The sequence below is a fragment of the Protomyctophum parallelum genome, assembly GCF_964188405.1.
Source record: "Protomyctophum parallelum genome assembly, chromosome: 21".
Classification (NCBI taxonomy): domain Eukaryota; kingdom Metazoa; phylum Chordata; class Actinopteri; order Myctophiformes; family Myctophidae; genus Protomyctophum; species Protomyctophum parallelum.
In genome coordinates this window covers 29,964,376-29,985,588 of record NC_139713.1, presented here as the reverse complement: position 1 = coordinate 29,985,588, position 21,213 = coordinate 29,964,376, and the positions used below count along the sequence as shown (strand labels likewise).

The 21,213-nt window shown below is 41.1% G+C and overlaps 2 protein-coding genes across 3 annotated transcripts; both read right to left on the bottom strand.

Moving 5' to 3' along the window:
* Positions 1-562: 562 nt before the first annotated feature.
* On the bottom strand, positions 563-4,282 carry tmem141 (transmembrane protein 141). Its single transcript, XM_083793753.1, has 6 exons — positions 4,106-4,282; positions 3,921-3,987; positions 3,589-3,672; positions 3,359-3,475; positions 1,595-1,679; positions 563-704 (listed from the first exon to the last, which is right to left on the bottom strand). Exons 1-5 carry the CDS (start codon positions 4,157-4,159, stop codon positions 1,618-1,620), a joined length of 384 nt encoding a protein of 127 aa, XP_083649879.1. The 5' UTR covers positions 4,160-4,282; the 3' UTR covers positions 563-704; positions 1,595-1,617.
* A 2,446-nt stretch (positions 4,283-6,728) lies between these two features.
* zmynd19 (zinc finger, MYND-type containing 19) lies at positions 6,729-14,720 on the bottom strand. 2 transcript variants are annotated; one of them, XM_083793797.1, is made up of 6 exons: positions 14,474-14,720; positions 13,197-13,256; positions 12,972-13,078; positions 12,017-12,157; positions 10,287-10,467; positions 6,729-9,261 (listed from the first exon to the last, which is right to left on the bottom strand). In XM_083793797.1, the coding sequence occupies exons 1-6, from the start codon at positions 14,522-14,524 to the stop codon at positions 9,184-9,186; spliced, it is 618 nt and encodes a 205-aa protein (XP_083649923.1). In that variant the 5' UTR covers positions 14,525-14,720; the 3' UTR covers positions 6,729-9,183. The 2 variants fall into 2 exon arrangements, with proteins under 2 accessions (XP_083649923.1, XP_083649922.1); XM_083793796.1 differs by having other exon boundaries at positions 6,730-9,741.
* Between the last annotated feature and the right edge of the window lie 6,493 nt (positions 14,721-21,213).

Genomic DNA, 21,213 nt, shown 5'->3' with positions numbered 1-21,213 from the left:
CACACACACACACACACACACACACGTGTACACACACACACACACACACACACACACACACACACACACACACACACACACTATTCAATTGTTGTAGTCCTGTGAAAGTTAGCGTGTGTGTGTCTCAGAAAAACATTGGGGGGGGGGGGGTAATTTATTTTGACTTGTCTGATAATTAGTAGGTTAAAAAGCTATACGTAATTTAGAGTAGGAGATCATTCCACTGGGACTGTTACAAATGTACAAATTAATATTATACAAACCAGTGTGCACTGGAGATGAGAAAGCATTCTGATCACTGGGCTTACAGGGTCAGACACTCATGCTCCCACTTGTCTCCTACGCACATACTGTCACACGTGACAAAACGTTCATGTTGACTCCAGACTTGTGCAGAGGCCTCTTTTGGTTATTAGACCAATATATCCTGAGTCACTATAGGCTAAACACGCACACGCATGCTCACGCGCGCGCGCACACACACACACACACACACACACACACACACACACACACACACACACACACACACACACACACACACACACACACTGTTCCCATGTCATGGCACTCAATTGTCTCTTTAATATGATCATTGTGAAAGTGATACAGGATTTGAGAGCTCATTTATACATGCCTCTTTATTTAAGCAAGGAGGCTTCAAAACATTCAAGTCTTGTGGGTGTTTAATCAGAGCTGAATTCCTGTGGGAGGACAAGAGAAAAAGAGAGTGGGGGTAGATTCTGGCTGGAGCAAGATAGCAATAATGCATTCTTCAGAATGCATTTGTATGAGACTATAACATTTTCTTTATTTGAACGCATTATGTTTGCAGCTTCCTGCAGTTGTGGCTTTCCTTCACTGTGAGCCTATAAGACTGGACTTTGGTCATTCTGTTTCCTCAACAATATTATATACTTGAAAGAGACCATTGTTTCAATGGCGCTATTCGTGAAAGAGAAACTAGTTCAGCTATGCAAATTTGAGTCACAAAAGTTACAAACCATAACACTATCATAATCACTGTGCTTTAATGAATACATTTTTCATTAATTCATTAAAAGGTGATCCTGTTCTGACTGCGCTGCTGAACTCTATAGGTAACAATCCACAATCTAAACTTGTGTTGTGATGTATAAAATGTATTTCTTGTGGCACTGTATAGTGTAAAGCATCACAATGACAATATTATCTAAATATGAAGTTCATACAATATCTGCATGGTGACTTATCATGACAAATGGCAGTATTCATATAGACATTAGTTATTAAATCAAATGTGAGTTTTCATAGTAGGCCTACATGATGAAAAAACTGTTTGTGGTGACAATTCAACACAGAAATGTGTCTCTCATTCCAGGAAGCCTCTGGGCACTCCTTTACCATTGTATAATAATGCCTGATTTACTACCCGCTCCACTGTACGACGGTGTCACAAAAATACCCGGTTGACAAGCTCACAATGGGTCCTGGATGCAACATGAAAACTTGTACTGTAGATCGGCTATTTGGGCTTAACAGCATGTACACTTCAATTTTGTAAAGTGTTGACTAATTCAAGACAGGATTACAGCCTGCAAAGTGTACAACATACATGGGCGCGTCTGTTTTTTTGTGTCACTCCATTACATCACCATAAGGAGTCTTCTTAGGCCCTGTTTGTTCATCCGACTTGGGTACTGAAAGGAAAGTAAAATAACATTATTAGAGGCAATTCATTAAAATATATAAATAACTAGAAAAAGTGCCCTTCTAGGCACAGGTCTCCACCAGGAGGATAGGATTGTGTGTGATGTTTGGAGAAAAAAAAAGAGAAATCAAACAAACCCGTCTTGATCACATGACTATGGAGAGCATGTGTACCGATTTGCATGAAATTTGGATAACATCTGAAGGATGTCTCTAGGGAGTGTGCATACAAAGTTTTACACATGCAGTTAGAGGTGAAAACACAAATCGGCCAGTTATAGCACCACCATGAGGCTGAGTTGTTCCAGTGGTATTTCTTCCTCAGCCTAATGGGAATATGCGTGCACAATTTCACGGAAATCACACGATGTGTTCATGATTTGCAGCATTTTGTTTGAAACTGAGCACTCTTGCTAACTTTGGAAGCCAATATTAGCCAATCAGGATGGAGTCTGAAAAATCTGAAAGACCTGTTTCGTTGAATGGCTCTAGAGACTGTGTACCAATTTGCGTAATGTTTGGACAAAATCTGTAGGTGTAGTGTACTGTCCAATTTCTTTTGCACAAAGTGGCCTACTCTCTCCCATGCCTTCGGCCTGGTGGAGACAAAAAACAAATCTTCAAGGTGTCGCAATGCAACATATTGTGAAATGTGAATGCAACATATTGTGAGTTTGTAGATTAGCTACTTCCACTATTAAGTGTAGGGCTTAAGTGATTAGAGGTATAAAATATGCATGATACAAAGGCCAAGTTTGAACAATGTGAAAAATGCATGATTGCAAACATCAGTTGAAATAATAGCACATGAGGCATGGACAATTGGTTAGCAGGTCCAAAGACATGTACTCACTTTTAGGGCTGTCACGATTACAAATTTAAGTTGACGATTACTTTTTTGACCATTGGACAATGGACATTGCAACATATGAATACAAATTACATTTCTGTTTGTTTTTTAGGCTTCATAATCAAAAGTGACATAGGGCAGATACGACAAATAACTTAAACATAGAAATAAATTACTAATACTGACACATTCAATAATTTTATACTTTAAAAAGACCCATTTTTTCACCCAGTGTCAATTATCTAATTCTAATCATGTAATCCTGGACGCTACACTTCCTCTGCCAACCTGGGGGGGCAGCGGACTGACCTCATGCTTCCTTCTATGCATGTACTCATCCCAAGCTGCTTCTTTTCACCCGAGAGAGGGGAGTTTCCCCGGCCGGATGTAGCGCATGGAAGGAACACGTTATTCCGACCAGTTCCTTTCCCCTCCATCAGGCACCCCAGCTGGCCAGGGGGAGGTAGTTTAGAGACCAGGATTACTGCATGTTTTTTGTGAGGGTACCTACCCTAGGGGACACGGGGAGAACATGCAAACTCCTCACAGAAAGGCCCTTTCGTCAACCCCACATCGGGTATGGGCACTGATGACGCGGAGGAGAGAACACGCCCCCCAGCGCCCACAGCATCCCCAGCGGGAATCAAATCTAGGACCTTCTAGCTGTGAGGCGACAGCACTACCGACTGTGCCTTTATTTTAAAAATACTTAATTAATAATTCTGCTATTTTTGGAAAATGCTTGAAAATGTATGAACATTTTTCAACATGGAAACGATTATGCCAAAAACTATTGCGATTATCTCAAATAAAACTCACATTGTGGTGCCGGTGGTGATCTGTCTGGGACTTTGCCAGTTTCTAGTAGAATCCAAAGATCTGTACACTTTTGTGTCTCCCAGCGTGTCACTGCATAGCTCCCAACTGATGAAGCCACTGAAAACAGAGGATGGGGAGAGTGAGAAAAGTGACAAATAAAGACACTAGTGAGTCAAGTGACATGGTCTGGTATGTGGAGTGAACTGCATACAGACTATTTATTGTCTCACCAATTGATATAAGTAGGTTCCATTGAAGGGGATAAGGAAGCTTCATCTGTAGAGCTTTTTGAATTGCAAATAAACCAGCGGTACCTAACAGGAGCACAAAACAGGATACTGTACATCCGTTTACTATAACGTTAGTACATCATCGTAAGATCACCACGAAAACACACATGCACACACACACGTGTGCACACATACACACACACACACACACACACACACACACAATATATATACATGCAACATACAAAAGCATTTATAACTATAGAATATTTCAGATAAGTCTCGTTTTATTATTCCTCTCAGATAAGAGTAAAACTTTACCTATGACTCACCCAAAATAAAGGTCCCAGTCCCTTTCATAAAGGCGTGGGACTGACAAGCAGCATATTGCCCTAAACCCTAGGAGGATAATAATACAACGTCAAATACATTATTGTATTGATGGGAAAGGTGAATGCCATCAACCTTGGAAGCATGCCACCACCAGTGCACCACAGCTATTATGAATGTTACGCACAGGATGTTTTGCTGCCAAAGCATCGTCTACTTTCGTGAGTCCGATGTTGACCATGTTGATGTCTGTGTTGATGAAATATCGGTCACAGAATGATATTCTTCCTCGACATGGTCTTATGTATAGTTATTATCCATCCAGTTATTAGTAGCCTATTATTATCTAACTTGCCACTGACTGACTTCCTTCTTGCAAAGACAAGATTGATTTTTCTCAACACATGATGCCGCCAAGTGGAGTGGAGGTGATACTGCAATTGTCTACCAACAAGTCTGATGATAAGTTGTTGTTATCAGTGTGTGTGTATCATACTTTTACAGTCTATCATAGTGTGTGTATCTGTTAGTTGAATTGTAACTTTGCTCGTATAGGAAAGCTTGCTGCTCTCTACTTAAACATTTACATCTTTCACTCAGGAATCCAGGAATGTTTTGTCTGAGTGTGAGGAAGTTGCATATTAGCCTTGTGTTGCGATACTAATATACCATGCATTAGGGGTGGATGAAGTCTGGCTGAGCCAAGCTAGTTGCATATTCATATAGCCCCTCACAATATGAAAGGAAAAATGTAAGGCCCCACACTACACCTCATTTCTGACACTATTTAATTATTTTGTGTTATGTATTCATTTAAATAATTTAGCTGTTTAGTCAGCAGAAGAATGCATTAAATGCAAGTGCAACTGCCATTAGATAGTGCAGGACCAAACCCTAAAAAAGAGGCTTAGTTTCCGAGGTACCCCTCCCCGAGGTATAACAAAACGGGACATAGTTTTTTCACTTTTACTGCAAAGGTCATCAAATTGATCCATGAAGTGACTCACCACATAGGCAAAAAACGCCTATCCTAAAAGAGGGAGTTCCAAGTTAATCCTCTGTCATTTTCTACCTGCTGATTGTTTTTACATCATACTTGCACAGATGATCTACAGGTAGTGTGCCTACATCCCAGAACAATCAGAATGCCAATATTTGACTGAGCAGTGCCCGGTGTAAAGTCGGTCGGACCCGCGGCTGTCCGGAACCGCCACAAAAGGCCTCTGCCCCCCGGGCTCTGGACAGGGCCCCTGCCCGCAAGATCCATACGGTATGGAGCTGGCCTATTCTGACATCACAACACTCCATTATGGTTTAGTATTGTATAGCTTTATTAATTCCAAAACCTACTCCATAAGGAGTTCTCCCACTCAATTCAGGTGTGTGTTCACCTGGAACAGATTTTATACCAAGGAGGAGGACAATAATTATTATAAAAGTAGCATAATATCAATATTCTGAGCTTTACTTAGAATATTACCATTACAATTTTTGTTTAAAGCAGTCTGATAACAAAAAACAGTTCTATTAACTTGTCAGCTGATGCTGACACCGGCGTACTATGATGTCCCTATTGCTATTGCACCCATACGCCCTTTTGTTAAAACTGACATAACTAAAAATAGAAAAACATATTAGTATTTTGAAGCTCTAAATGTAGTGTCACTGATACAAAACAAAATAATTTAATCTCAAACTAATAACCAAATAGATTAGAATCATAAAACACGGGCATGATGTTGAGACTGTCCATTGTGCCAATAGATAGTATACACTCACATGAGGTTTGCCTTGATGCTAAGAGTGGCATGGGAGGTGTACAGGCCTATCGCTTAATCCCAAACCACACCAAAGGGTTGAGACGGGACGAGACGGTAAAGGTCAACTACACCAATGCAAGTCATTGAGTTGCAATGAGTTGCATTGGTGTTGACGTGTGGTTGACCTTATAACGGTTTTGTCCCAAGGACTCCCTACCGGTGTGGTTTGGGCTTTAAACTGGGGTAAGATAACAATTCCAGGACACATCCTCAGTAGTGTGCCCTTTGAATCAGGGGGTGTTTCTGCCTTTAAACTGTACAGCTACATGGTGATCAAGCTTGAGCTTGTGTCCCATGCCAAATCATTCAGATTTGCCTAGTTGTAAAGTGGATGACATCCCAAGAAACCCCATAAAATATTATAAACAGTTGAAAACAAATCATTCAAATACATTTAGACTTGTAAAAGAGACACTAAGCAGAACATGTTCAAATGTCCACACAAAAAGCAGCATGAACAAAAGCAATGAAGGCAATATAGATGAACACATGAAAACTCCTGCTGTGACAGATGTCTCGGTGAACATGAGAAGAGATTAGCCCGATCGCTGAGACATTCCTACTGACTGCACACCATAAGAGCTCTATCGTATCGTAGATGGAGGGTGGTACTCTGAGGGGAGAGGCTGGTGGCAAGGGGTATGTATACCTGATAGGGAGACAGATGGAAAGAATGCAACAACCACTGACACACACACACACACACACACACACACACACACACACACACACACACAGACAGACAGACAGACAGAAATGCAACATACAGTACAAGAGTCACAACGATGGTAAAGAACAATTTTCCCAGTATCTATTCATCAGCTTAATTTTTAGTGTTCCAGTTCCAATTTGCCTGCTCATTCTTGCTGTGATCACTTCCAATTTAACTTATTTATCTTGTATCCTGTATGAGTTCTCTCCTGATTGAATAACATTGGTATCATGACTTGAAAATGTATTTTCTCTGTTTACTTAAGAGCTGGAGAGACATGGAGACCAGACCCATTACTGAACAAACACTACTTGTGTTTCTGGCATTTGTAGTCCCCTCTCTTATAGCACTTCAAGGCTGGACTGTGAGAACGTGAAAAAGAAAGCTGTTTTAGCATACAGGCATATTTCTAAGAAAACAACTCAACCTAAGACTTTATTCAGTCGTTTGTGTCATGTTTATTAATACACACTTGAAAATCTACCTGTATTCGCAGTCACTTCCCATAATTTCATGTCCCTACTTTTGTCAGGTCATCATTGTGAATTGTATATATACACACACACACACACAGCACCTCACATTATTTTCTGTCAACTCAATTTTAAATACATTGTTTCTCATCAGCCAATCTGTGAGATTGGGCCTATACTGTACTATAGATAAAATATGCAATTGAGTCTTATACATGAGTTTAGCATTATAGGCTTACACCCGATATAACCTGACTCTGCCAGATGGGGGCGGTATTGAGTAACCATGTTAGCTGTGAAACAAATGTGTGTAGCAAGCTTCTTGGATCTGGCAGCGTCAGGTTACACCCGATAGGTCACGCCAAGAATGTCATTCTCTTCATCTTCTAGGATGGGTCGTAATTTCAACATCCCAATAAAAGGATCACAATTTATTCCTTTATTTTATCATTTTACAGTGAAGAGATGGTCAGTTATCCCCAACTGTACTTCTATTCACATACTGTAGCTCTGTATTTCTAGGCGATTAATGCTTATATTCTTACAAAACAAAAGGATTTCTGACACATTCTGTACACTCCTGCCGCCAATAACTCATAATTATGAGTATGACAAAGACTTTAACATGGGAGCCAACATTTGAGCAGTGTTGAGAACCCGTCCACATACAAAATAAACAATCAAATCGCATGTGCATCTGGTGCCACATGCGAATGTGTCTGAACTCATCACCTAAGACACAACAGGAAGACACACATTTAGTGCGAGTGAGGACAATACAGTGAGAAGGTAGGTGCTTAGAGGGATGAAACTGAACCCAATTTACTTGAATCACACCTGTGCAGTAGGAAGAAAATAAATAAATAAAAAGGAATCGGTATTAGGCCTTTTGAATACATACGGTCTCCTACTTAAAGTCAACCTGGGCATTATGTGGGGATTTCAAGTGTTTTATCCCAGGACATCCCTCACAGAGGAGTATTCAAGCCCGAATTACACTTGGTTGTGTGGGGGAGGTCTTGCACCAAATTAGCCTACATACAAGGCAAGCTCACAAAGTGTCACAGTGCAAGCTTGTACGTATATCGGCTATTTTCGTGACAACTGTCCACAACTAGGCATAAATCCGGCTTCCGTGATAGTGTGAGCTGGGCTGTAGGAACATCTGGAAGGACAAGTCATGTCAAGAAGTGTAGAGATCGATTCATTCATTTGTCAGAATCAGGACATTTTCCATTAGATAAGAACAATGCCTAAAAAAGAAATAACAGGCCCAGATCTCCAACATACCCACAAAAAAGTCCCATAACATTAGCTTTCTGTGATTTTGCTTTAATAGCTACAATGTGGTTAGAATAATGTGCTTCACAATGTTTTATAAACATATTTCAATCAATAGGCTTTCTCCAACAAAACATCATAAATAAAAGTTACAACACTGGATCCTGCTGCAACGACAGACTAAGTGTCAAGAATCAAAAATGATCAAAAGATCAAATTTGATCGAATGGAGGTGTTTCAGAGTGCATGCCACTTATAAACCTTCAGTTGGCCAATTTCAATCATTCTTTAGTTTAGACGAATGCCAATGAAGTACAAAGGTTTCTTTTGCGGGTCAAATAACTATAAACCTAGCCAATTCAAATTCAGTTTCTTTGAAATGATTTGAATTTAATAAATCGTTTTACCAAGGAAACGTTCAGAATTGTTTTTTCTTGACAGAACTGTCAATCTTTTCCCCCCACAAGATCCAGAACAAAATATCTTTGAGCAGTAATAATATGCCACCTTTGAAAAGCAAGAGACATACACTAATCAACCCTCCTTCACCACTTCATCAGTGTCCTTCAGTCTGTAACGGCAGCACACACACACACACACACACACACACACACACACACACACACACACAAACACACACACGCGCGCAGGCACACACACAAACAAACACACAATACTGGTAGTGTGATTCAATCAGTGAAATCGATCTGTTGCATGTTCTGGTTGGTCTCAGGAGAGAATGACAGACAGGTGACTAAGGTGGTGAAAGACCAGGTCGATGGCAGCCATGTGTACCAGAGAGGTCATAGGGGGAGCAGTACAGTGAAAAGGTCCATGTCCCATTGTACCAGCTTAATGACAGGTACTGTAGCCCCTAGATCCCAAAACGCACCCACATCAACCCAGCTGGTGGGTGGGTGGAGAAGAAAAGTGGATGACAACTGTCCATAGTCGACTGTGGTCCAAGTGTGCCAACTTTTTAAATCAGTGGAACAACTTCGCTCCCTTCCCTCACATACAAATCCTTAGCAGCAGGTAGAGCTCGAGGGTCTCCAACCTCAAAAAAAAAAAAGAAAAGAAAAACGAAACAATAATAATAATTATAATAATAATGTTTCCCAAACATCCCCATCCACATGGGAAGCACGCTGTGGAGATTTACCAGTTCTGGGAAGTGGTAGTTGTCTTTTTGTTTCATTCTTCTCCATCTCTTCAATCCCAATCACCCCATCAACCAACCAACAATGTCCGCCGTCGTTAGTCTCTTGTCAGCAGATTATTATTATTATTTTTTTTCATTTTTGCACTTTGTCCCCCGCCCCCTCCCCTCCCACAAGTCTAATCCTTCCCCCCCATTCTCTCTCCTATTCCTGGTGAGAATGGAGGGAGGGGATCATCGTTCAGGCTCGGACTCCAGGGCCAGCACCCGTTTGCGCTCGCGACACTGCTTCTTGTGGGCAGGCCAGTCCCTCTGCTGGCACTGGGAGCCGCAGTAACGTGCCACCTGACAGCGCCCACAGATGTTAAACTCTCTGAGCTGTGGAGAAGCATGAAACAAAGATCACCTTAAATTGTGTGTCTAAGTGAGAGAAAACATGATTGGCACTGTGGCTGTATGTGTACAACATCGCTTTTCATCTTCCAAATTATCAAGAGGACACGTTACCGCTGACAAATTTTCAAAGCATGCAGCAGTTTGATATAATTTCAAGGAAGTGATTAGAACATCAAACTTGCTTACTTGAAACTTGCTTAAGTCCACTCTAAATATAATTGTGCGGTGTATTTCTCTGTCAAAGCCATGTTATTGCTGCATTTTTATGCATTTAAACTACAGCTTGATTTGAAAAGAATAAAAAATAAAATGTCCAGAAAATAGTCTTTACATTTTAAATGCACATTTATGTTTGGCCAAAATTGCTTCAATTATTCAGGTAAGTTTGCTAACATTTTATTTTTAAACTTTGGTTAAAATGTACACAACGTCTAAAATATACAATTTATGGCATGTAATGACATCGGTATGATCCTATTACAAACATCAAATATGTTTTTGTTAAGACCGCCAGTGATGATACGTACCCTCCTCTCAATGAGTGAACAAGGAGGGTAGTGACACTCGTAATAGGTGCATGAGCATTCCTCCTCCTCTACTAGCTCCCCGTTGGCATTGTAATAACGCGTTCGACTCAGCTCAAGGTACTGTTCTTCCACTGGATCAGCTGGCACTTGTTGGATGGCCAACCAATACAAGGACTGCTCTCTGAAGATGGAAAACAGAGAAAGAGCAGGTGGATAGGATATACATTAGTCAAAAAGTATTCACTACACATAAAGTGACAACATGGTTGGCCGCAGACAGCCACGTGCACCCTCCGATACACGTGATGTCACCAGTCACTTCTTTTAAACAGACAGTGAGGGATTTCACTCGGAGGGGTGCTAAACTTGTGGAGGAAGTACTGCTCCCCAACAGGTGACTCAACAAACCTAAAGGAGTTGCAGTGACAGATCACCCTCCACACCCAGCTTCCCACGGCCACTTGTATTTATTAGAGTGAATAGTCCATTTATGCTACTCTATTTAAAGATGACCCTGGGGTGTGCAGAGTGGGAATTGAAACCTTTATTCAATGGAATGCATTGAAGTGTAAAAATGTTTTACACGTGCCTTCTTTTCCCATTGTGGCTCATGAGTGGGCAGGTTCTTTTTCAACCTGCCTGCACACATGCCTGCATTATGTCAGTGTGACGTGGTATGATAAGCTGTCCATACACACCACATGCTGGTGAATAGTGATTTGTGGAATGTGTCACATTACATCTTGTTGTACCAAGCGGTGTATGTTGTAGTCAACACTTACAGAGGAGATGGAATAGCTACTGGAAACAAACAAGCAATACAAAAAAACCAATAGTAACTCTGAACAACTTAAGAAACATCCCTGGATCCCGATTGAAGCCCACTTGACTGCTTCTCTGGTCTGCCAGGCATTATATTTTGAACCTGCAGTTTTCCAAGTTGAAAAAGTGATTTGCTAATGTTGTCAAGCTGTGTACAAGAGCTGAGGTGACTGGTGGAGTAATAACCAATCATTAGAGATCAACATATCCGATCCTCTCTGTAAACTGTGTAGTTTAGGCCATCATCAACCAAATAAGCATACTAGATTATTGAACTATGAGGAACATTTCAAATTTAAATTGTGCGACAATGCAAGTGCCTGCAGTTTAGATCCTGTTGCCTGAGGGGATGGTCGCCTTAACGTGTTGTGCTGATTGATCCAATCAGTGAACGACCTGTCTGTGTTTCAGTTCAGTGAGTGGCTACCCAGGCCGACCTCCAGCCAAGCACTGAACAAACTGGTGAACAAATGTTTTAGTGGATTTCACTGAATCAGTTACTACACATTGACTGAAAAGAACATCAATTACCAACCCTGGTTAGGGAAATCAAAAGTTCAAAACCCTTCCCCCTTGGAAAGTGCTTAGGGTGGAGGTAATGTCAGACTGAATCATTTATATGAAAAGGATTTGCTTGTTGTCATCAAAATATACCAAGCCTAGGCAACTGCAGTGGACTGGAAACTAGTGCGAGTGACTTCAAATTTATCTAAAACATCTGTGTATGTTTGCTAATGTGATAGTTTCCATCGTAAAGTTAGCCTCGGACTGGTGCAAATGAACACAATCTTAAAGAAACAGCCCCGTTTTTCCATCGTTCAGATTCAAGGAAACATTAGGAAAGTGTCATTTCAGAAGATCTGTCTTATAATTTTAGAATATTAACTCAAATCTAGCTGTGGTCCTACCTCTGCTTGCTGGATATCTCCTCAGGTTTGGGGCTCCAGCCCACGGGAACCAGGCGCAAATTGTCCAGACGGTTGTCCACTGTCACAGAGTTGATGTGGACCACTTGAAAACTGGGAGCAATGCCTCCTCTGTGCTTCTCCCTATAGAAATATATGCACATTAATTTAGAATTATCTGTAAGACTGCAGAATAACGGTTATTATTAAGCACATTCAACCTGCCATTCCTATTTTGTGCATGCTGTTATATGAAACCATTTTCAAAAACAGCAAAAGTAGCAGACTACAATACAAGCTCACAAGTTTGTAGATCTTCTATTTTGGCCATCATCGTAGGACAATGTATATAGCTTAAGTTTTTTTCCCCCCAACAAGAAACATTTGGCAGCCTTATACGCATGTTTTTCAGCAAAATTATATGGCATACGTAGATTACCATGTTTTCACATCCGGGTTACTTGCTCGCAGACCTCCATTGTAAGAAACGGCTTGAGTTATCAGTAGCTTACAATGTTTATCTTTCGCCAGAAACGTGAATATGTCACATCCGAGCTTCGTATGGATGATCACCGCGGACAGCGCTCGTAGTTTCAGAGATAATAACCAATGAAGATTCTACTCTTAATGCCAATCTACTTTGAATGTGTTGCCTAGCAACCGGGTCAGTGTTATCAGTTCAGCGAGACAGTTTCATATTATCAATAAAGAACAACAATTGATAGGGAGTATTCCGTCAGAAGCAGACAGCAGTTGGATTTTAAATGACGGAATATTCCCCTCAAGGCAATAACACAGCTGTCTCTCCATTGAGAGCAAACTTCCAAACCCTTAAGTCTATAAACAGTTTCTATGCACACTGGTTCACTCCATCCATTCAGTTCTAATTATGTGAATGTAAAGAAAAAATGAGATAAATTGCAATATTCAGTATCTGTGTCTTAATTAATCAACTCACCAGAGCAGTTCATGTAGTGGCCTGCCTGCCCATCGCCCTTTACCAATGTCAAAGGCATAAGCAAAGATCTTTGCCCCATTGCCATCCGCATCAACCTCCATGCGTGCCTAAGTGAAATCAATGCAAATGTGAACACGAAAATACAATATATATTATATGTAGTACAATAAATCTGGAATGCCTAAACCAGATCAGTCCTGTAATATGAAAATGTATGCAATGTACCTCAAACGCATAGTTTTCCACCAGCGGTATGTCCTGCTCATCAATCAGTGTGTATTTAGTCTGAAACACAAACAATTTATTTATTGAACTAAATGAAACAAATAAAAGCCTAATAAGTAAACCTGCTTGTAGAGCAGAATTAAGTGGCATGTTTAATCTACACGTTTACAAAGCAAATGCGGACATACAATGAGCATCCTTACATGTGTCTCAGTGCAGGCGACAAATTAGATTTTTATATCTACTTGGATTTTGTTTGTCCATACTGGATGCTAAATACAGAGGGGTCAAAACAAGCATTTTGAGTGACACTGAATTTCATATTTTAATGGGACAAGCATTTTTACAGTTAAATTGCACGTCACGCAAACGTTATCAGTTAACCTGTTACAATCTGTGACACTACTCTGCAAATAGGAAGCTGATAATGTATCCATCCGATCTGAGGAATGTGGGGAACTGAGGATGTACAGTCTGATGTAACAAATGGACCCGTTACAGACACTCAGAGTTCAAGTACCACTCTAGATAGTAGATATATGGACAGTTTGAGGCCATACATCAACCATGTATGATCATTATTTATACCATAGAGCCCTGTCGCGTTACACAAAAGATAGTGGATATAACGTTCTAGCGTGGCAATGGCTTCCTCCTCCTTAAAGCCGCACATCAATATCCTCGTCACATTTTAGTTCACCTTAAAAAAAGACAGGTGGGAAAAATGATAAGCTATGGAAAGCAAAATAACACTTGCTCCTGACGATTATAGTAAACATGCAGTTGACTGAACGACGTTTAGACTGGATATGGGTTAACGTTTAGCTGCTGGGCTAGCTGATGTTAGCTTTAAACCTCGCGTCACCAGTACTGAGCAAAGCCTGGTTTCTATTCCATTCTAAACAGAGCCATCCGCTCTAGAGCCCGCCTACTCAAAACCCATATCCGTCATATACAACCACACGCACAAACACGAGTGTTTCCGTATCCACAGACACCCTCAAGCTCGAACATGCCAAACTGGCATATCGTTAGCTTTAGCGGAGACGGATGAAAAATCAAGTAAGAGTCGTCGCGCCATATCACTAATCCGTTGAAAATACAAACTGTACAAGATTTAGAACATTTTGCTCAGGCGCCGTAATAACAATGGTTGTTTGCAATTTAACCGTTAGGGGATCAGACATCGTCACGGCGAGTTTATATGCGCTTTTTGCGGTCCGTGCGGGCCCTCCTCTGCTCGTCGCACATGGCAGCCCTCCTCAGATCCAGCTCACCTTCCCGGCCACACGGCCAAGTCGAACGATCCCGAGCTTGAAATCCGACATTGGAGAGAGAGAGCAGATGGTCACACCACGCAGCTCAACTTATGATCAACTTGAACGACGTTGAAGTTGAGAACTCGTCAGGGCGACCCCCCTCAGCCCCAATGCGATGCCAGTTTGTGGGTTGATGGGTTCAGCCTTCCCCCTGCCCGTTTTCCTCTGGTTCTCTGCACTACAGTAGCAATGAAACCCCTCTCTGACACCGCTACTGGCGTAAGGAAGCAGAACAACGTTCAGGCCAGGGACCTGCTGCGTCAAGTAAACTTCAGTAACAGTCGGATTTCCGATTAGCGGACTTCAAAGTAAGATGAAGCGGAGCCACGAAAACGTGGAGCGCCCTACCCATAGATATATATAAAGTCCCTACCTAGTACCTACCAACTTCAAAACCGCTCTCAAAAGAGCCCACCCCCCCTCTTTTTTCTGTTCATGTGTATTCTCTTTTTTTCTATTAACTGTGTATTTGATGTTTTTCTTTTTGCATCTGTAGGCTATGTCTTTAAATGTTTTGATTAATTGAAAATGAAGGAGGACCCTGTTGTAAACAGTCTATTAGTGCTTTTCTGGTTTTATCCTCTTCAGTTTCTGTATTGACCAGTAATTCCTTGGACTGTACGACTGTACCCATCCTGCAATCTGTTAATAACATTATGAATCAGCACTATTGTTTTAACCACTCTCAACCTGGCTTCATTATTTTGGACATTAAATATTTCAGAAATAGCGATAACAGAAACACACTGGATTGAATACTTTAGTTTAAACCCAATAAAGCCCATGGCTTTATCCCATTAGGCCCCAATTCATCCTTAATGGTCTTTAAAAACAGTAGAAACCTCATTAAATTACCCTACTCATTATGGCACAGTAATCACCTGGATGCTATGTCATTGTTTTTGACATAATTCAGTCTTTTACAGGTAGACGACGAGAATATAAATATCCTCACAATGACAATTGCTGCCATAGGCCCTTTAGCATGCATTACAGATTTGAGAAGATGTAACAAATGACTATTGTAAATCGTAATGCTATTTAATTCAATGCTTTTGCTACATTTTGCACAGGTGTAGCCCAGGGCATGCTCTAATGATTTAGCAAGGGCGCCCAAGCCTGCGACCTTCAGGGTCGCCACAGCGGCCAATCTAAATTTCAGTTCGTTTTGCACGAAAAACACTCCATTGGCTAAATTTGGCCAAAGCCCAAATGTGATGACCTCATCAAGGTTTAGGTCATTATTTGGTTCACATGAAAGGGAAGGTAGAATTCAATCCCATTCACTTATAAATACAAGATCAATGTTACAAATTAACGAAACTTGAGGATTTGCATTTACCTGAGCGTGAGTGCTTGCAGGTGCTTATTACCCAGTCATGACTCAGGACAGGTAAACTTTAGCAGCATCTGATGAAGGCCCGGGATCATTCCATGCATTGGCACATACTGAGGAGAATGGCTTGACCCCCTTGCTGCCATTGGCCCTGGGCCTGAGTAGGGCAGTAGGTCGGGGCCCACAATGTTATCATACAACTTGTGTCACTGGATTTGTTTTCTTCATGATGTAGTTGTATAATCCATAGTGATGGAATGATGCTGATGAGAAACAGGAGTTAACTATTTCCATAGACAACGCCTTGGTAACTTTGTTCCAACAGCCAATAACCTAGGTGTTGTCCTGGACAGTCAGCTCTCATTCAAAGCAAACATTACAGCGGTACACTTGATCCTGTAGATTTACACTATAACATTTGATGAATTCCTCACCCAGGAGTGAGTAGCCGAATTTTTTACTTAGTTGAAATAATCTCTTCATATTTTTAGACGGCATACATCCTACTGTATGCCAATTTAATTCCAGATGTATTACTTTTATGTCACAGAGAATATACAAACATAACAGTTGCATAGCATATCAACCACAGTCAGATGTGTTGCTATGAAAGATGCTATGTCACTAGTCCAACTGTGCCCTCCAGGCTCCTGCTACAACAATCAAAAGAGTTGAAAAGAGTTGAAAAACACATCGTCTTGGATAAGGGTGCTTCTAGCCAAAGCTAAAATACCAGATGTAAAAAAAAGAAAAAGGTAATGAATTGTTTGAAGCAAATGGGAGAATATACAATTGTAATGTTTTGGAAATATTCACACATCATAATTATGTTGCTGCATTGTTGCATGGATATTTGTACACAAAGACATGTCTGCAGCATGGATTTCAGAACATACTGTATACGTAACACAGGGACTATAGCACTCAAATTCCTATGCCACTAAAATGTGGAACGCCCTTCCAATAGCCGTTAAGAAATGTGAATCCCTAAACTCCTTCAAAACCGCTCTCAAGGAGCATTTACGGGCAGCTGCATATTAAAAACTGGCCACTATAAAAGTCCCCCCCCCCATATTTTTCCATATACTGTACGTTTTTCCCTGTTTTTGTATATGATTTATTTGTCTTCTTTTTTTGCATTAAAGGTCTATGTATGTCTTCAAAATGTAAAGACATACAAATCTCCACTTTCAATTCATCAGAACATTTAAAGTTGAAATGTTTTTATGACTTGAAAATGGAGTTAAACAAGTCTGTTTTTATCCTTATGTATTGAGTTGACCTGTACTTTCGTTGAACTGTACCCATTCTACTGTTAATACAAATTTCAAACTATTTTGGAGCCAAAGACCCATTGTGTTAACCTGACTCCGCCAGGTAAACAAATGATTGTGAAGCAAGCGTCTTCCATCTGGCATCAGGTTATACCATTGTGTATCATTACTCGTCACTCCATCCAGCACCAGAAGACACATGCCTGGGTAGAGTCACATCAGAACCATGGACAGTGCTAGTAAACTGACAATCAATTATGTAAAGTTAATTAAACTCAATGTACCCCCGTTTGGCCTAGTTTCTGATATTCATTTTTGATTTATTGCAGATGTAGCGCCTAAATCCCTGTATTAAGTGCTACTGGCTGCTGACGGTTGAGGATGAAGTTTAGACGTGTGCTGAAAGAACCGAAGTCCAGAATGTTCGTTGAGTGGATATTACATTATATTTATTTACTGTCCAGAATCCTATACTTTGAATGCAAATAACATAAATAACAAACAGTCAACGTGGTGAATGCAACAGTCTGCAGTCAGAGAACAGTTTGCCTCCTATCAGCAACACCTGCTAAGATTGTTAGGGACAGGGTTAAATACCCTCCCTGTAACTATGGCAACCTAGGCCTTGATTGATAAATTGGCATTGCCCTGTAGTGACATCACAGAGATGATAAGGAGGCTCAAATGGCTCTTACAGTAGATACATACTGTACCACTGCTGCTGGAACTGGAACGTGCTGCTTGCCTCCTCTCCTCCTTCTGGTGGAATCTAGAGGAGTTGAGAACAACATTTAGTAACTTTATACTCTTATAAACCTTGGAGTTTGGACTCAGTGGTTGTGTTGTTCTCACATCTCCCTCTCGAATCTCGATACATAATGCTTGTCGCTTAATTGGGACTCATGACAATGACTTCCACTGTTCCACACTTGGGTAGTAACAAATAATAAATAAAATCCTGAATTACATTCTCAGTATAACAAACAAATCAATACGTCGTGTTACTCACCCAGACAGGGAAAAGGAAATACAAACAAAACCAGACAAACCAGTACAAAAAGCTTAATGATTGGACTTTGGTCGCCGGCTGGGCGTTTAAATAGTAACCAAGATTAGTTGGCCCTATATCCTAAGATTTAGACGATCGTAGATGTCTAACTCTTATGCTAAATTGTGCCCAAAGGCTCAACTCCAGCCAGGTACATAAACAAAACTACTACTTACTAACAAAGGCTGTTTTGTGCTGTTGAAACTCTATTCGGGCTGCCCTAAGGTTCGACCTCCAAGTTCCTGAAGAAAGACATTTAGAACTGACGTCTTTGGCTGTTTACATCATTTAAGACAAGTCAGGCCCACTTAGTCAGGTTCCTTATTCTTTGATTTAAACTTGATGGATTATTTTTGAAGATTACAAAACTATACATTTTTGAAAAGGATATTGTCTAAGGAATCAGAAAATCAATGTATGCATTTGCCCAGTTGTGTATATGTGTATTGTGTCTTGGCTTCTAAAAAAGATGCAACATTGATTTTAATGGCTAAACCTATATTATCAGGGTCAAAGAATCCAATGGTCCAAGTTATTTCATTTTTGTATCATGCCATTGAAATACATAATCCACCATATGGATTAAAAAAGAAATCACACCCGTGTGAAGTGAGGGGCGCTCTCCTTATATGTCATCACACATCATCTCATTCTCAACCAATGGCACATCTCCCACCCAATCACGCCGACCAATCACATTTTGCGTCCTCATTTTGCGTCCACTCAACGCTGGCCATAGGAGGGGCTAGCACCCCTCAAAAAAGGTCAGATACTAACTCAGAGAGAATAAGGAGATGTCTTTTAACTGTGAACTTTGGATGTTTGTGTAACAATCTTAAACATGACATGTGTAAGTGTAATCAATGATTACACATGAGACTGTTTATGATTACTAATCATAGTCTTTATGCATCATCATAATCATCATCACTTTTGTGCATCACAGACACATGTCAGTATAGGCTAAGTCCTTAGCTTTACAGGAACATCTGCCAGAAGAACAGTCAGATTTGCCCTTGCATTGGACCATGTCAAGGATGGCATTTGGGGTTGGATGGACCTCTGAGGTAGTTGATTTCAGCATGCCATCCAAGTGTTGTTTGAAGTACCCATTTTGCAGGGGATCCAGCTGTGCATCAGAGCAATGGTTGCTTGTGCCCATGCCCTTGTTTGGATATGGACTCTCAAGATGTTCTGCCTCAGAGCTCCAGGTGTTGGAGGGAGCTTGTTACTTTCTGCCCTATGTTTGCAGAACAGATGCCATCACAGTCCAGGGTTTGTCTTGATACCTTTGGGTGAGTAAGCTGCACATGCAAAGGACTCCAGAGTTGACAGCATTCCTTCCGTCACTTCTGTTTCATCCAAAAGCATATGCAAAGCATTGATAATCTTCATCTGTTTTGAGGTAGACCCGCAGTCATGTTGCCTTGCCATACAGGGGAACCACCATGTGTTGTCTGACCCAGTGAATCCATGCATGCTGGCAAAGCCTTTGCTCTTTCTTTACCGTCCTACAGTATAGAGCTCGCCACAGTGGTTCAACCTGCACAACACCAGAGGACGTGTTCTTCAGCAAGAGGTCAGTTTGCTGTGACTAGCACTAAAACATCCGTTGGGGAGAGAAATACCAACTGTGCATCAGGTGGGTTTCGCTGTGAAGCCAGCACAGCTTGGTGGTTCAGCAGTGCATGTGTCTGCTTCTTCGTGGTTATTTTCCTCAAAGACCAGGTCTTTGTTGCTCCTAGTGTATCCAGAAGCAGACGTGATGATCAGCTTGGAGGATCCCCTGTTGTACTCTAAAGAGTTTTGCAGCAAGTAGATGGATTAACTTGGACTTGTCATGGCATGGCAGAATTGTTCCATTAGGACGAGGAGCAAACACTTCCCTGGTTTCAGAGTGAATCATAGTTTCCTATGGCCTCTTTCTGGTTGGGTCTCGGCCAGAAAACAGGTCATCTTTGTAAACAGGTCCTTGGTCTCCCTCAGATCTCCAACTGTTTTACTTTGTAAAAGAAAAATAAAGTTGCCTTTTTAAATTTCTCTGCTCGTACCTGCCCCCTCCCCTCTCTCTCGAAAGCAATTGAATGGACTGGACTTGTTGGGCGTTGGGCGTGTTGAAAAGCCGGTCAATTTAGTTTTTGCGAGCCACGGGGCGGGCGGGTCGTTGATTAATATATTGTTTTGCAGGGATTGGTTAGCTGATTTGCTCGTCTACATATGACTTACATTTTTCCTTCATTGTCAATAGCGTTTAATGTTTTGATGTTTAATTTACGTCATTTTATTGCGGCATTTTTACCTAATTTCTCTGTTGCCATTGTTAATGGCAAATCTTGAGGCGTGTCGGGATAAAAGCTGTAAATAGGAGGGGCTATATAGGGGGTAAAATGTATACGATGACGTCAAATTCTCCATTCATTGTCAAACACACCAAAAGCTCATGGACATATAGGAGGGACTAGCGCCCCTCATAAATCACACTTGTGTGAAGTAAGGGGTGTTCTTATTATACATCAGACAAAGAAATCATCACATTTCGTGCTATAAACACACACACAAAGCTGTGCATATGGGGGCTGGTGCCCCTCAAAGAAATGTGATTTACAAAAGTCAGCCTACTGGTGGCACTATAAAGGGCAGAACAGATGTGAACTAGAAAAAGTGCCCTTCTGGGCACAGGTCTCCACCAGGTTATCCACAGATCCGTGCAGTTAGAGGTAAAAACACTTTTCGGCCAGTTATAGCGCCACCTTGAGGCTGAGTTGAAGTTGTTCATGTGGCATTTCGTCCTCGGCCTAGTGGAAATGTGCGTGCACAATTTCACGGAAATCACGCGATGTGTTCATGATTTGCAGCATTTTGTTTGAAACTGAGCACTCCTGTGAACTTTGGAAGCCAATCTTAACCAATCAGGATGGAGTCTGAGAAATCTGAAAGACCCGTTTCGTTGAATGGCTCTAGAGAGACTGTGTACCAATTTGCGTGATGTTTGGAGAAAATCTGTAGGTGTACTGTGAAAAAACTTGTTTTGCACAAAGCG